Below are 16,496 nucleotides of genomic sequence, written 5' to 3'. Positions count from 1 at the left end.
TTAGAATTTTTTTTGTTATTATCATTGGCTAAAATTATGCATTTTTCCAGTTAATCAAAACAAAAAGAGCATTAGGTAAACGCGTCGACTTTTGGCTTGCATAATTAATTACAACCACACTGACGACACCATTACTTTCCTGCACATTCAGGACTGTCCATTGCTGTTGATGTTTTTACAAATCCAGGTTTGACCACCAGGTTACCCACTCGATCACTGCCTGGCACGTTCTATTCTGAGACGACAAGCAAGTGCAATTGGCCACTGGTCTCTGTACAACACCCACAAAATCCAATTCTGGGTTGAGACTGTAAAATGTGTTGCCAATACAGGGATTTACTGGTGTCAAATAGAAGAAAACAAATTCTTTAAGTAGGCCATCAGGACTGCTTCTCTTCCTCCCCCTCCCCGCCCCCCTCAGTTATTATTGGCAGAAAATGAATAAATTCCAGCCCTGGTTCTATCCCTGCTGCTTCATAGCTCCCAGCTTGTCCCCCACAGACACAAACAACATGATTCAGAAAAAAGAATGACAAGTGAACCTTGAACACTTCCTCAGGATGCCAACACAAGCTCATTCCCGGAGAGTGAAGAAGAAACGAAGTCTTTTGATTTCCATCGAGGTCCCAGATACTGCAACACATTTTAAAATACATTCTAATTACAATCATTTCTGTACACTGGTTGCTCAGCCTACCGTAGATGCCTTATAGAGGTGCTGCTTCGTGAGTGCTCGAAGGTGCGTGATAGAGAGCACTGAAACAGGCCCTTCCACCCACAGCGTCCGCACCAACCACCAGGCACCTCATTTACACTGATCTCATTCTTCAGTCACATTTCCATCAACATCCCCCCCCCACCACCCCCCCACCCCCCGCCCAGATCCTCCCACGCACTCTTGTCAATTTACAGCGGCCAATTAACCCACCAACCCGCACGTCTTCGTGGGACGTGGGAGGAAACCGGAGCACCTGGGGGAAACCCACGCAAACTCCACACAGACAGCACCCGAGGTCAGGATTGAACCCGGGTTTCTGGAGCAGGGAGGCAGAAGCTCTACCAGCTGAGCCACTGTGCCGGCTAACTCGTACAGCTCCCAGTCTAATCCCACCACTGAATCCGTGGCCCTGCAGGTCACAACTCTTCAAGTAATGCCCGGGTCCTGTGGCAGGCACGGTAGTGTGGCGGTTAGCGTAACGTTTTACAGCGCCGCGACCCGGGTTCAATTCCAGGCTGTTCAATTCTGTCTGTAAGGAGTTTCCTCCCCGTGTGTCTGCGTGGGTTTCCTCCGGGTGCTCCGGTTTCCTCCCACATTCTAAAGACGTACGGGTTAGGAAGTTGTGGGCATGCTATGTTGGTGCCAGAAGCGTGGCGACACTTGCGGGCTGCCCCCAGAACACTCTACGCAGAAGACGTATTTCACTGTGTGTTTCGATGTACATGTGACTAATAAAGAAATCTTATCAAAACATGGGAAAAGGTTTCTGCCTCCCCCCACATTTCAGGCAGAGAGTTCCCGACCCCTGCCAACCCGAGGGCAAAAAACATTTTTCCTCACTTCCCCACCTATAACTTTAAATCCCCAGTTCCTGCACTGCTGCCGAAGGACTTGGATCCTTCCCAATTACTTTATCTGATCCCCTCATAATTGTGTACCCTTCAATTAAGTTTCCTCTCAGCCTCCTCTGTTCCAAGAGAAATAAACACAGCCTATCTAAACTTTCCTTGGTGGAATCAGCCAAAAATAATGCAAGGTGAAATGTCTTCCTAACAAGAATTCCACATTTCCAAAATGTTCACAGTACAGGAGTTCCTCACATCTTACAGCAGAGGAAATTACTCAGATCAGAAGAATGATTATGAAACTTGATTGTCACTCGTGATAATCGAAATTATCAAACTAGGCAGACAGCAGGAATCACTTTTACAGTCGACGTTTTGGGCTGACTGAAGTGAGATGGCTGGTATAAAGAGGTGAGGGGAAGGGGTGGGGCAGGAGCTGGCAGGCGATACCTCATATTCACAAGATCACAAGACAAATGAGCAGAAGTAGGCCATTCGGCCCATCAAGTCTGCTCTGCCACTTCACCATGAGCTAAACTATTCTCCCATCTAGCCCCAATTCCCGGCCTTTTCCCCATATCCCTTGATACCTTGACTAATTAGATACCTACCAATCTCCTCCTTAAATGCCCCCAGTGATCAGGCCTCCACAGCTGTATGCGGCAATGAATTCCATAAATCCACAACCCTCTGGCTAAAGAAATTTCTCCGCATCTCTGTTCTAAATGGGTGCCCTCTAATTCTGAGACTGTGCCCTCTAGTCCTGGACTCACCCACCAAGGGAAACAGCTTAGCCACATCTACTCTGTCCAGTCCTTTCAATGTTCAAAATGCTTCTATGAGGTCCCCTCTCATTCTTCTGTACTCCAATGAATTCCTCCGAGGTAGTCCACAACTCAACAGCGTGAACACGGAATTCTCCATTTTCAGGTCACCTGCTCCCCCCTCTGTAACTTGCTCTCTCCTTCTGACCCACACAGGTACTTTCTCTCTCGCTCACACACACACACCCCCTTCTTTCCATCCATTCCCCCCGAGCCCCCATTCATCCAGTTCCGTTCCCCTCCCCCACCTACATCGGCCCATCACCCACTCACCTCACACCTCCCCACTGGGACCCCTATCCCAAACCCCCACTGTTCCCACCTGCCCTCCATCCCTCCCCTTTCCTGACTCCACTCACCACCTTCCTTTCTTATCAGATTCCACCATCTTCAGCCCTTTGTTGCCTCCACCTGTCACCTCCCAGCCTCTGCCACTAGCTCCATCCTTCCCTCCCCCTCCTGACTCCTCCTGCCCATCACCCCTCCTCACCCAGATCCACCTATCGCTGGCCCTCACCTCTTTATACCGGCCATCTATCCTTCCAGATGAAGTGTCTCGACCTGAAACGTCGCCTGTCCCATCTCCCTCCACAGATGCTGCCTGACCCGCTGAGTCCCTCCTGCGGCTCGTCCTTTGCTGTGGAGTAACTGACTCAGCATGGAGCAGGGGACAAAGGAGGCAGCAAGAGGAAACGTTGCTTGTAGGCTCCACCATTTCAGACCCCACACCTCCAACCCTATCCTACCTCAAGGGTCCCAACAGCTATCAGCTTATCCATGCTCTAACTTCCAGCCACACAAGTAGACAGGATGGTGAAGAAGGCATCCAGCACGCTGGCTTTCATCGGTCAGGACACTGAGTTTAGGAGTAGGGACATTATGTTGCAGTTATACAAGTCATTGGTGAGGCCACATTTGGAGTACTGTGTACAGTTTTGGTCACCCTGTTACCAGAAAGACATTGTCAAGCTGGAGAGGTTGCAGAAGAGATTTACGAGGATGCTGCCTGGACTAGAGGGCCTGAGTTATAGGGAGAGGTTGGCCACGCTGGATCTTTATTCCTTGGAGCTTAGGAGAATGAGGGGGGACCCACTAGAAGTTTATAAAACCATGAGGGGTATGGATAAGGTCTTTTCCCCAGGGTTGGGGAGTCCATAACTAGAGGGCACCGATATAAGAGGGGAGAGATTTAAAAGAGACCCAAGAGGTAATTTCTTTACACAGAGGGTGGTGAGTACCTGGAACGAGCTGCCAGAGGAAGTGGTCGAGGCGGGTACAATTGCAACATTTAAGAGGCATTTCGATAGGTACATGATGGGGCTTGGAGGGTTTTGGGCCGAACGCAGGCAACTGGGACTAGCAGGAAGGACGCTGTGGTCAGCACGGACCAGTTGGACCAAAGGGCCTGTTTCAAGCTGTATTACTCTACAACTCTATACAACACACTCAGCCCACAGCCCCACTAGTTGTCCACCTGTCCACCACGGCTGAACCACACTTGTAAACTGCAAATGACTCAGGAAGGAGGGGAAATTGTGTGCAAGCACTCACACGTGAATTTACATTTTTACATCCAGTTACGTACATTGATCCTACATTAGCACAATTGCTCATTTACTGTATGAGGAGCCAGAGGTCTAAACAACTGATCTAAAAACATGTATTCAAATCCCATGGCAACTGAAAAATTAAACTTTATCTGCTCAGATAAATAGGGAATTGATGGCATTGCAGCCAAGTTTGCAGACGATACCAAGATAAGTGGAGGGACAGGTAGTGTCGCGGAGGCAGGGAGTCTGCAGAAGGACTTGGGCAGGTTGGGAGAATGGGCAAAGAAGTGGCAGATGGAGTACAGCGCAGGGAAGTGTACGGTCATGCACTTTGGTAGGAAGAATAAAGGTGCAGACTATTTTCTAAACGGGGAGAGAATTCAGAAATTGGAGGTGTAAAGGGACTTGGGAGTCCTAGTGCAGGATTCCCTAAAGGTTAACTTGCAGGTTGAGTCGGTAGTAAGGAAGGCAAATGCAATGTTAGCATTCATTTCAAGAGGACTGGAATATAAAAGCAAGGATGTAATGCTGAGGCTTTATAAGGCATTGGTCAGACCACATATAGAGTATTGTGAGCAGTTTTGGGCCCCATAACTAAGGAAGGATGTGCTGGCCCTGGAGAGGATCCAGAGGAGGTTTACAAGAATGATCCCTTGAATGAAAGGGTTAACGTGTGAGGAGCACTTGATGGCTCTCGGCCTGTACTCGGAGTTCAGAAGGATGAGGGGGGATCTCACTGAAACTTAATGAATACTTGAAGGCCTGGATAGAGTGGACATGGAGAGGATGCTTCCATCAGTGGGAGAGTCTAGGACCAGAGGGCACAGCCTCAGGATAAAGGGACGTCCCTTTAGAACCGAGATGACGAGGAATTTCTTCAGCCAGAGGGTGGTGAATCTGTGGAATTCATTACCACAGACTGCTGTGGAGGCCAAGTCATTGGGTGTATTTAAGGCAGAGATTGATCGGTTCTTGAGTGGTAAGGGGTTTAAGGGTTACAGGGAGAAGGCAGGAGAATGGCTTTGCAAAAATAAAGAAATAAAGAAATAAAGAAAGAAATCAGCCATGATTGAATGGCAGAGCAGACTCAATGTACATGTACATTATTAGTCACATGTACATCGAAACACACAGTGAAATGCATCTTTTGCGTAGAGTGTTCTGGGAGGCAGCCCGCAAGCGTCGCCACGCTTCCGGCGCCAACATTGCATGCCCACAATTTCCTAACCTGTACGTCTTTGGAACATGGGAGGAAACCGGAGCACCCAGAGGAAACCCACGTAGACACACGAGGAGGATGTACAAACCCCTTACAGACCCGGTTCGCTGGCGCTGTAATAGCGTTATGCTAACCGCTACACTACCGTGCAGTATAAAGTGTCGGTAAAGGTAGCCACAATATTGTAAATATTTACCTGCTCACTGGTGTCTGTCAGGGACAGTGCCAGCCTCATCCAGACTGGAGTGCACATGACTTCAGATCCACCACTGTGGGTTTCACTTGTGGCCTCTGAACTGACACAGCCAATCAGAGGGTAAATGGGGATGTGCGGTAAGTACTGGCCAATGAAGCCCAAATCTTGCAAATTGATAAATATGCAGCTTAGAACTTTGCAAATTGAAGTACTTCTAAAATATATTTATTGCTGCAGTGGCGGAAATGTGACTACTGCTATACACAGCAAGATCCCACAATCATAAAGGGATGCAGCACGGAAACAGGCCCTTCAGCCCATCAACTCTGTTCTGACCACCCATTTACACTAATCCCATGTTAATCTCATTTTATATTCTCTCCACATTCCCATCAACTCCCCCAGGATTCTACCCCTCACCTACACAACAGAGTCAATTTACAGCGGCCAATCAACTCACCAACCTACATGTCTTTGGGATGTGAGAGGAAACCCACGCGGTCACAGGGAGGACATGCAAACTCCACACAAACAGCGCCCGAGGTCAGGATTGAACCGGGGTCTCGGGCGCAATGAGGCAGCAGCTCTACCTGTTACACCACAGTGCCACCTCAATAGCTGTACAATAATATCTCAATGATTTCCTTTGGCGTTGGAGAGATCTTGGTGCCAGGACAGTGGAGAGAGTGCCTCTGCTCCCCTCCAAGTAAATGCTGCAGGATCTTTAATGCTCTAGCCGAGAGCAGGTGGTTAATCGTCTCGCCCTGAAGTCGGCACCTCTGTGGATTCATCAAGCCCTCAGTACTGTGTTGGGACAACTCCAGTTACGTGCTTCCAACCCTGAAACAGGATGGGAGCCCATGACCTTCTGACTCAGAGGCGAGAATGCCGCCCACTGAGCCCAGTCTGTGCGCATGACAAGTCCCAGGTAGATGAAAGTAACCTTGTGCAGCAGGATTCACTGAGGCACAGCTGTGCACAGCTGGGAGAACGGAATGAGCAGATGTGTTTCATTAAACCTTCTACAAGGTTACATGGTCAACTTAGGTCAGCCGGAGGGCTACGTCGCAAAATTCCACACCACAAACCCCAAGGTCTCATTTACTTTTGCAAGATTTCACTGCCTGTTACAGTTGCAAAGGAAAAGTCCGGGTGGGGAAGTGGAGGGGGAGGGAGAGATCCACACCCTTCTCGGAATCGAGAGGAAGGAAGTCAAAACTCAGCTGTTGGCAAATGAAGGAAGAGGCATCAAAGAGCAAGAACCACTCCATCCATCTGTAGCTCCCTTTCAGAATCCACAGGCCAGCAGGAAGAGTCCACCTGAACACACCAATGCTTCACAAAGCCCAGAGTTTCCCCACCATCAGATCTTCTTCAGTCACTCACACCTCCTCCTCCTCGGAGCAAGGGGACTGTCATCTCGCAGGACAAGTAAAAGCATCATCTTGGGCTTGTTCACTGGCTAAACCGGTGACAGTACATTGGATTGAAAAACACCGTGAAATGCTGCCAAGTTTAGCTGGCTTCAGACTGAGAAAAAAACAGGTCAGGGAAAGGCTAAACATGCTGAAGGCAGCTGCAGCCACCAAGAGGAGGGAAGGCATCGGACTTGTACGCCACATTAACGCAGGAGCTCCCTGGTTGCCGCACATCCAGCGAATTGCTCCTGGGAAGGTAACTGCCAATTACAGGTGGACCAAGGTTGAGGGGCCGTTGGTAAAGACGAAATCTGGCATCCTGTCAGATTTCTTACTCCTCAAGGCCGTCTTGGGAACTTGTACACCCACCCAAACAGATGGTTTCATGGTTTTTTTAACGTTTGTTATTTCAAAACGAAAACCTTTTTTACAATTTGAACGTAATCTGGTGTTCAACAACATTGACACTATTGGATTACCGTATGACTCATTGCTTTTAAACTTCCAAGAGTGTTCAGTGACTCTACTTCGTTAGGAGTTTGAGGAGATTTGGTCTGTCACCAAAGACTCCTACAAATTTCTACAGTTGTACGGTGGAGAGCATTCTGACTGGTTGCATCACCGCTTGGTATGGGGGCTCGAATGCGCAGGATCACAAGAGGCTACAGAGAGTTGTAGACTCAGCCATCTCCATCATGGGCACAACCCTCCATACCATCGAGGACACCTTCAAGAGGCGTTGCCTCAAGAAGGCAGCACCAATACTAAGGACCCTCACCACCCGGGACATGCCCTCTTCTTGTTACTACCATTAGGGAGGAGGTACAGGAGCCTGAAGACCCACACTCAGCGATTCAGAAACAGCTTCTTCCCCTCCGCCATCAGATTTATGAACGGTCCATGAACCCATGAACACTATCTCACTATTCCTTATTTTTGGCACGATCTACTTTTGTAATTCATAGATTTTTATGTCTTTGCACTGTACTGCTGCCGCAAAACAACACATTTCATAACATATGTCAATGATTCTGATTTTGTTCTGATGAAGAGTCTTCATCTGAAATGTTAACTCCGTTTCTCCCTCCACTGATGGTGACATAGCAAATCTCCTCAAGCTCCTAAAGAAGTAGAGCCTGCAGAGTATGTCCAGCACTGGCCGTTTTATTTCAGGTTTCCAGCATCTGCAATGTTCTACGTTAGTAATAGAAGAAGCAGTCACTTGATCCCTCCTGTCAGATCTTTTTGCCACTTTCTGTACTAATCCCATGTGATTTGATTCTCGTAATACCTAAAACCCTATCAATCCCTATCTTGAATATACCAGGTTGCCCCGGTTGAGAACAACCCACACTTACAAACGAGCGTTTGGGAGACCAGCGGGATGGATTTGCTGTGGAACAGCAGGCATCTTCTACTGGGTGGGAACAGGGAATTTCCATTCTCTCTCCCCCCCCATCCCAAGCCACAACAATTAGGGTTTGGGTCGAGCAGAGCTGGGAGGACTTGCAGACTTGTTCACTCACACACGTTTTTGATTAGAGAGAGCACCAAGGCAGTACCCAGTGAGGATATTCATGGGTGATCATCCAGTGAGGATGCAGACATCTGCTGCTGTGTGGGAACTGAGTTTGCGGCAATATCGGAATGGTTGAGTTAAACGCCCTGGTCTAATTACACGTTGCCCTTGCTTGGCCGATGTTTTTATTTGAATACTTTGCTGGCCGCCTTACTTCCAACTTGCAAACTGTTCGGGTTACAAAGAGTTCTTGGGAACCTGGGGACCTACTCTCAGTGAATGCCTCCACAGTTTTCCTGGGGAGAGGATGCCAAAGATTCACCATCCTTTGAAGAGATTTCTCATTGCAGCCCCGAACCACTGACCCATTGCTCTTTTCTCTAACAAAATGGATGATCTCACATTTTTCTGTCTGCCATGCCCTTGCCTGTCTACGTCCCCTGAAGTCTCCCCGGTTCTCCTCCCACCCCACACTACCACCTTGCTTTGTATCAACTGCAAACTTGGATATAATACACTTGATCCCATTGTTCAAATCACTAATACAGACTGTGAACAGCTGGGGCCTCAGCACAGAAGCCAGGTTCATTCCACGAGTCTCAGCCTCCCAAAGCAAAAAAACAAACCCTTTATCCCCTACCCTTGGCTTCCAACATTATCTATGGACAGGTCGCAAGTGGAGTATTACATCCAGTACTGCACCACACTTTAGTGAAAGTCCCAGAGAGGGTGCAGAGAAGATTCAGTTGGAGCCCAGCGATGAAGGGTTTCAGCTCCAAGATTAAAACAGTAGCTGGGGTTGTTCTCCTCCGAGCAGAGCAGGTTGAGAGGAGATTGGATGAAACAAGACTGTGATTTCTTCACACAGGCTAGCTGGATGGAAACTGCTCCCATGAGTGGATGTTTTGGGGACAAGGGGCCACAGATTTAAATTTGGGGCCGAAATAAATGGGGTAGATAAGGAAAACTTTTTTGTTAATGACACATAGTGTAGTTATGAACTGGAATTCACCATCTGAGAGGTCATAGAGTCATACAACACAGAAACAGGCCCTTCGGCCCATCACATTCACACCAACCTTTTTGCCCATCTAAACAATCCCATTTGCCTGCTTTATGTCCTTGTCCTTCTATGTCTTGCCTGTTCAAGTGCCTGTCTAAATGTCTCTTAATGTAGGGACGGTATCCGATTCCAATGGAAACAGAATTGGTTGGGGTTTTCAAAAGGGAAGTTGATGTTTAGCTGACAGGATTACCCCACAAGGAGCTAGCATGGACTCAAAGGACATTATGATCACCTTCTGTACTCTCTTAAAATACTTTACTTGAAAGAATCCTGACTGGTTGCATCACGGTCTGGTGCGGCAATTTGAATGCACAAGAACATAAGAAGCTGCAGAGAGTAGTGGACTCAGCCCAATACATCACGGGCACATCCCTCCCCACCATCGGGAGTATCTACAGGAGGCGCTGCCTCAAGAAGGCAACATCCATCATCAAAGATCCCCACCATCCGGGCCGTGCCATCTTCTCACAGCTCCCATCGGGCAGGAGGTACAGAAGCCTGAAGTCCCACACCACCAGGTTCAGGAACACCTACTTCCCTTCAACCATTTGGTTCTTGAACCAACTGACAAAACCCTAATTACTAGAATTTAGCAACACTATGACATCTTTGATCACTTTGTGCTAAAATGGACTTTATCATTTTTTTTGTTTTTGTGTTATTTCTTGTAAAAATTGTGTATAATTTATGTTTTTCTTGTGAATGTTGCCTACATGATGCTATGTGCCTGTGATGCTGCCGCAAGTAAGAGCTTTGTATTGCACCTGTGCACACATGGACTTGTGCAGATGACAATACACTTGACTTTGACTTTAGATCACCACATAATCTGCCACCCAAGGGAACATGGACAATGCACATTCAACCCTCTCAACTCCGGTAAAAGGCTAATTGAAAGAAGCTCCCACTGATTTAGCAGTGAACAGCCCAAGACTGCAAGAAATTGCAAAGAGCTGTAGACACAGCCCAGTTCATCACGTAAACCAGCTTCCCCTCCATGGACACACTTCCCGCTGCCCCAGGAAAGGAGCGAACATAACCAAGGACCCCTCCACCCCAGACATTCTCTCTTCTCCCCTCTCCTGTCAGGCAGAAGATACAAAAGCCTGAGAGCACAAACCACCAGGCTCAAGAGCAGTTTCTATCCCACTGTTATAAGACTCTTGAACGGACATCTCATATGTTGAAGATGAACTCTTGATCTCCCAATCTACCTCGTTGTGACCCTTGCACCTTATTGTCTACCTGCACTGCACTTTCTCTGTAGCTGTAACACTTTACTCTGCATTCTGTTTTCCCTTTCTGACCACCTCGATGTACAGTGGCATGCAAAAGTTTGGGCACCCCTGGTCAAAATTTCTGTTACTGTGAACAGCTAAGTGAGTAGAAGATGAACTGATCTCCAAAAGTCATAAAGTTAAAGATGAAACATTCTTTTCAACAATTTAAGCAAGATTAATGTATTATTTTTGTTTTGTACAATTTTAGGAAAGGAGAACCATGAAAAATGAAAGGAGCACCATGCAAAAGTTTGGGCACCCCAAGAGATTTGAGCTCTCAGATAACTTTTACCAAGGTCTCAGACCTTCATTAGCTTGTTAGGGCTATGGCTTGTTCACAGTCATCGTTAGGAAAGGCCAGGTGATGCAAATTTCAAAGCTTTATAAATACCCTGACTCTTCAAACCTTGTCCCAACAATGAGCAGCCATGGGCTCCTCTAAGCAGCTGCCTAGCACTCTGAAAGTTAAAATAAATGATGCCCACAAAGCAGGAGAAGGCTATAAGAAGATAGCAAAGCGTTTTCAGGTAGCTGTTTCCTCAGTTCATAATGTAATTAAGAAATGGCAGTTAACAGGAACAGTGGAGGTCAAGTTGAGGTCTGGAAGACCAAGAAAACTTTCTGAGAGAACTGCTCGTAGGATTGCTAGAAAGGCAAATCAAAACCCCCGTTTGACTGCAAAAGACCTTCAGGAAGATTTAGCAGACTCTGGAGAGGTGGTGCACTGTTCTATTGTGCAGCGACACCTGCACAGATATGACCTTCATGGAAGGGTCATCAGAAGAAAACCTTTCCTGTGTCCTCAAAACAAAATTCAGCGTCAGATGTTTGTAAAGGAACATCTAAACAAGCCTGATGCATTTTGGAAACAAGTCCTGTGGACTGATGAAGTTAAAATAGAACTTTTTGGCTGCAATGAGCAAAGATATGTTTGGAGAAAAAAGGGTTCAGAATTTCAGGAAAAGAACACCTCTCCAACTGTTAAGCACAGGGGTGGATCGATCATGCTTTGGGCTTGTGTTGTAGCCAGTGGCACGGGGAACATTTCACTGGTAGAGGGAAGAATGAATTCAATTAAATACCAGCAAACCCTGGAAGCAAACCACACAGTCTGCAAAAAAGCTGAAGATGAAAAGAGGATGGCTTCTACAATAGGATAACGATCCTAAACACACCTCAAAATCCACGATGGACTACCTCAAGAGGCACAAGCTGTAGGTTTTGCCATGGCCCTCACAGTCCCCCGACCTAAACATCAACGAAAATCTGTGGATAGACCTCAAAGGAGCAGTGCATGCCAGACAGCCCAAGAATCTCACAGAACTAGAAGCCTTTTGCAAGAAAGAATGAGCAAAAATCCCCCAAACACGACTCTTAGCTGGCTACAGAAAGCATTTACAAGCTGTGATACTAGCCAGAGGGGGTGTTACTAAGTACTGATCATGCAGGGTACCCAAACTTTTGCTTGGGGCCCTTTTCCTTTTTTGTTATTTTGAAACTGTAAAAGATGGAAATAAAAAAGTAATCTTGCTTAAAATATTAAAGAAATGTGTCATCTTTAATTTTATGCCTTTTGGAAATCAGGTTATCTTTTACTCACTTAGCTATTCACAATAACAGAAATTTTGACGGGAGTGCCCAAACTTTTGCATGCCACTGTACTTATGTATGGCATAATCTGTCTGGGTGGTATGCAAACTTAAGTCTTTCACTGTAACTCGGTATATGCAATAATAATAAACCAATCCAATTGTCTAACTGAGCTTGAGGGAGGACTTGGATTCATCCAGTAAATGGACGATGTTTCATAATCCCATGGCAAAACAGTAAATTGTTGGACAGAAGGAGGAATGACAATTACCACATGATTTTGCTGTGTTGGGGTATCTTGCTAAAGATACAGTGGAGGTTTGGCAGTGGGTACATATCACAAAGGTGTGCAGGCTGGGTTCCTCAGCCCATTGTGTCTGTGCCAGCATTGTGGAACAACTTTCCTACTCCCCTTAACCCCACGTTAATTCTCATCCAGTGCAATTGTCCTCTGCAAGTCCTGGAATCGTCCTTCCCCACCCTTTCGGGATTACAGTCTTGCCTCAACTGCCCACTGTGTAGATAAATCTCATCGCAGATCCTCTTGTGGGCACAAACTGATAATCTGAAAGGCACCGCTTAATAAAAACCCAAAGAAAGAGCAGCAACAGATACCTGGAGAGCTCACTGTGTGATCGATTCACGTTGTCCCAGGAACAACTGTTTGATACAACAAAATCTAAAGAATCATCGGGTTAAAACAACTACTTTTCTCAGAGGCTTCAACACCACGAACTGTACCCACATTGGGCCTGACCAGCACTTGACAAACTAACCTACAATCATATATTCAGGAGTGACTGAAACTTCTCAGTTCTGATGAAGGGTCCCACTGCAGTTTAAAGGCCCAGGGAAAGATACAGAATGGGTGACCAACAGGTAGAGCTGTAGCAGGAAAGTAGTGCGGGAGTCCCCTGTGGTCATCTCCCTCCAGAACAGCCTTGGATACAGTTGGGTGAGATGGCTCATCAGGGCAAGGCAGCAGTAACCAGGATCACTGCACTGTGAGTGGCTCTGCTGCACAGGACGGCAGGAAAAAGAGTGGCAGAGCTGTAGTGGTCGGGGATTCCACGGTAAGGGGAATAGACAGGAGCTTCTGTGGCCGCAAACTGGTCTCCCGGTTCGTGTGTTGCCTCCCAGGTGCAAGGGCCTGGGATGCCTCGGAGCGGCTGCAGGGCATTCTGGAAGGGGAGGGTGAACAGCCGGTTGTCGTGGTGCATGTAGGCAGCAACGATATGGAAAAAAGCGGGATGAGGTCCTACAAGCTGAATTTACGGAGCTAGGAGATAGATTAAAAAGTAGGACCTCAAAAGGTAATAACGTCAGGATTACTACCTATGCCACATGCCAGTCAGGGTAGGAACAACAGCATAGTTAGGGTGAGTATGTGGCTTGAGCAGTGGGGCAGGAGGGAGGGTTTTAGATTCCTGGGGCATTGGAACTGGTTCTGGGGGAGGTGGGGCCAGTACAAACCGGACGGTCTACACCTGGGCAGGAGTGGGATCAATGTCCTAAGGGGACTGTTTGCTAGTGCTGTTGGGGAGGGTTTGAACTAATATGGCAGGGGGATGGGAATCCATGCAGAAAGACAGAGGGAAGCAAAGCAGAGACCAGAGCAAAAGTTAGAAAAAAGAGTGGAGAACAGAAAAGTCAAACACAAAGGACACAAAGGTTACCGGATTCTAAAAGGACAATGAGTGTAAGGGCACCTTATCTGAATGCCCGTAGTATTCGAAACAAGGTCAGTGAACTTGTGGCACAAATCAGTACAGGGGTATGATTTAGAGGCCATTACAGAAATGTGGTTGCAGGGTGGAGATGAGTGGGAATTAAATATCCAAGGGTATCAGGTAATACGGAAGGATAGGCAGGGAGGTAAGGGAGGTGGGGTAGCGCTCTTAATTAAGAATGAGATCAGGGCGATAGTGAGAGACGATATAAGATCAAAGGAGCAGAATGCTGAGTCCATCTGGGTAGAGATTAGGAATAGTAAAAATCACTGGTGGGAGTTGTCTATAGGCCACCGAATAATAACATTACAGTGGCACAGGCAATAAACCAAGAAATATCTGATGCGTGTCAGAATGGAACGGCAGTTGTCATGGGGGACTTTAACTTCCACATAGATTGGGTGAATCAAGTTGGTCGAGGCAGTCTTGAGGAGGACTTCATAGAATGCATCCGTGATAGCTTTCTTGAACAGCATGTTAGTGAACCTACAAGGAAAAATGCTATCTTAGATCTGGTCCTGTGCAATGAGATGGGTAAAATTAGTGATCTTGTAGTTAGGGATCCTCTTGGAAAGAGTGATCACAGTATGATTGAATTTCTCAAACAAATAAAGAGCGCAATAGTTCAATCTAAAACCAGTGTATTATGTCTAAACAAGGGAGACTACAACGGGACGAGGGAGGAGTTGGCTCGCGTAGACTGGGAACACAGGCTGTGTGGTGGGACAGTTGAGGAACAGTGGAAGACTGTCAAAGAGATTTTTCACGGTGCTCAACAAAAGTATGTTCCAGTTAAAAGCAAAGACAGTAAGGGTGGGGAGAGCCAGCCGCGGATAACTAAGGAAATAAAAGAAGGCATCAAGCTAAAAGCTCATGCATACAAAGTCGCCAAGAGTAGTGGGAAACTGAAAGATTGGGAAAACTTTAAAAAGCAACAAAGAACCACTAAGCAAGCAATAAAAAAGGGAAGAAAGATTATGAAAGTAAACTAGCACAAAATATGAAAACAGATAGTAAAAATTTTTATAATTATATAAAGTGGAAAAGGGCGGCTAAAGTGAACGTAGGTCCCTTGGAAGATGAGAAGGGGGAGTTAATATTGTGTAATGTGGAAATGGCCGAGGCTTTGAATGACTATTTTGTGTCGGTCTTCACGGTGGAGGACACGTCTAACATGCCAAAGAGAGATGTTATGAATACGATGGGAGGTGAGGACCTCGATACGCTCGCTGTCACAAGTCCCCTGGTCCTGATGGGATGCATCCCAGGGTACTGAAAGAAATGGCAGAAGTTATAGTAGAGGCATTTGTGATAATTTACCAAAATTCTCTGGACTCTGGGCAGGTCCCGGCGGATTGCAAGACAACAAATGTCACATAACTGTTTAAAAAAAGATGTAGGCAAAAGGCAGATAACTATAGGCCAGTTAACTTAATGTCTGTAGTCGGGAAAATGCTTGAAGCTATCATTAAGAAAGAAATAGCGAGACATCTGGATAGAAGTGGTTCCATCAGGCAGACGCAGCATAGATTCAGGAAGGGCAGGTCCTGTTTGACAAACTCACTGCAGTTCTTTGAGGATACAATGAGTGCAGTGGATAGAGGGGAACAGGTGGATGTTTTATACTTGGATTTCAAGGCGGCGGTTGGTAAGGTGCCGCATAAAAGACTTGTCCATAAGATAAGGATGCCTGGAGTTGGGGGTAATGTATTAGCATGGATAGAGGATTGGTTAACCAATAGAAGGCAGAGAGTTGGGATAAATGGGTGTGTCTCTGGTCGGCAATCCGTGGTGAGCGGGGTGCCGCAGGGGTCGGTACTGGGCCCACAACTGTTCACAATATGCATTCATGATTTGGAAGAGGGGACCGAGTGTAGCGTGTCTAAGTTTGCTGAAGACACTAAATTGAGTGGAAAAGCAAATTGTGCAGAGGATGCGGAGAGTCTGCAGAGAGATATAGGTAGGTTAAATGAGTGGACAAGGGTCTGGCAGATGTTGGTAAATGTGAGGTCATCCACTTTGGAAGGAAAAATAGAAGATGGTGAGAGATTGCAGCATGCTGTTGTGCAGAGGAACTCGGGAGTGCTTGTGCATGAATCGGAAAAGGTTGGTTTGTAGGTGCAACAGGTTATCAAGAAGGTAAATGGAATGTTGGCCTTCATTGCCAGAGGGATTGAATTTAAGAGCAGGGAGGTTACACTGCAACTGTACAGGGTACTGGTGAGTCTGCACCTGGAGTACTGCGTGCAGTTCTGGTCTCCTTACTTGAGGAAGGATATACTGGCTTTGGAGGCGGTGCAGAGGAGGTTCACCAGGTTGATTCTGGAGATGAGGGGGTCATCCTATGAGGGGAGATTCAGAAGAATGAGAGGGGATCATATAGAAACATATAAAATTATGAAAAGGATAGATAAGATAGAGGCAGGAAGGTTGTTTCCACTGGTAGGTCAGACTAGAACTAGGGAACATAGCCTCAAGATTCGGGGGAATAGATTTAGTACGGAGATGAGGAGAAACTGCTTTTCCCAGAGGGTAGTGAAT

At 46.8% G+C, this 16,496-nt stretch overlaps 1 protein-coding gene across 1 annotated transcript in view; it reads right to left on the bottom strand.

The window, feature by feature from the left end:
- Window positions 1–574: 574 nt before the first annotated feature.
- Window positions 575–16,496, bottom strand: part of nup37 (nucleoporin 37) — a 36,912-nt gene continuing 20,990 nt past the window's right edge. The window contains exon 6 of the mRNA XM_052030734.1: window positions 575–633. Within this exon, the coding sequence (XP_051886694.1) occupies window positions 575–633 (59 nt within the window). The remainder of the gene's footprint in view (window positions 634–16,496) is intronic.

The sequence above is a fragment of the Pristis pectinata genome, chromosome 15, assembly GCF_009764475.1.
Source record: "Pristis pectinata isolate sPriPec2 chromosome 15, sPriPec2.1.pri, whole genome shotgun sequence".
Classification (NCBI taxonomy): Eukaryota; Metazoa; Chordata; class Chondrichthyes; order Rhinopristiformes; family Pristidae; genus Pristis; species Pristis pectinata.
This window is presented reverse-complemented; position numbering and strand designations above follow the sequence as displayed.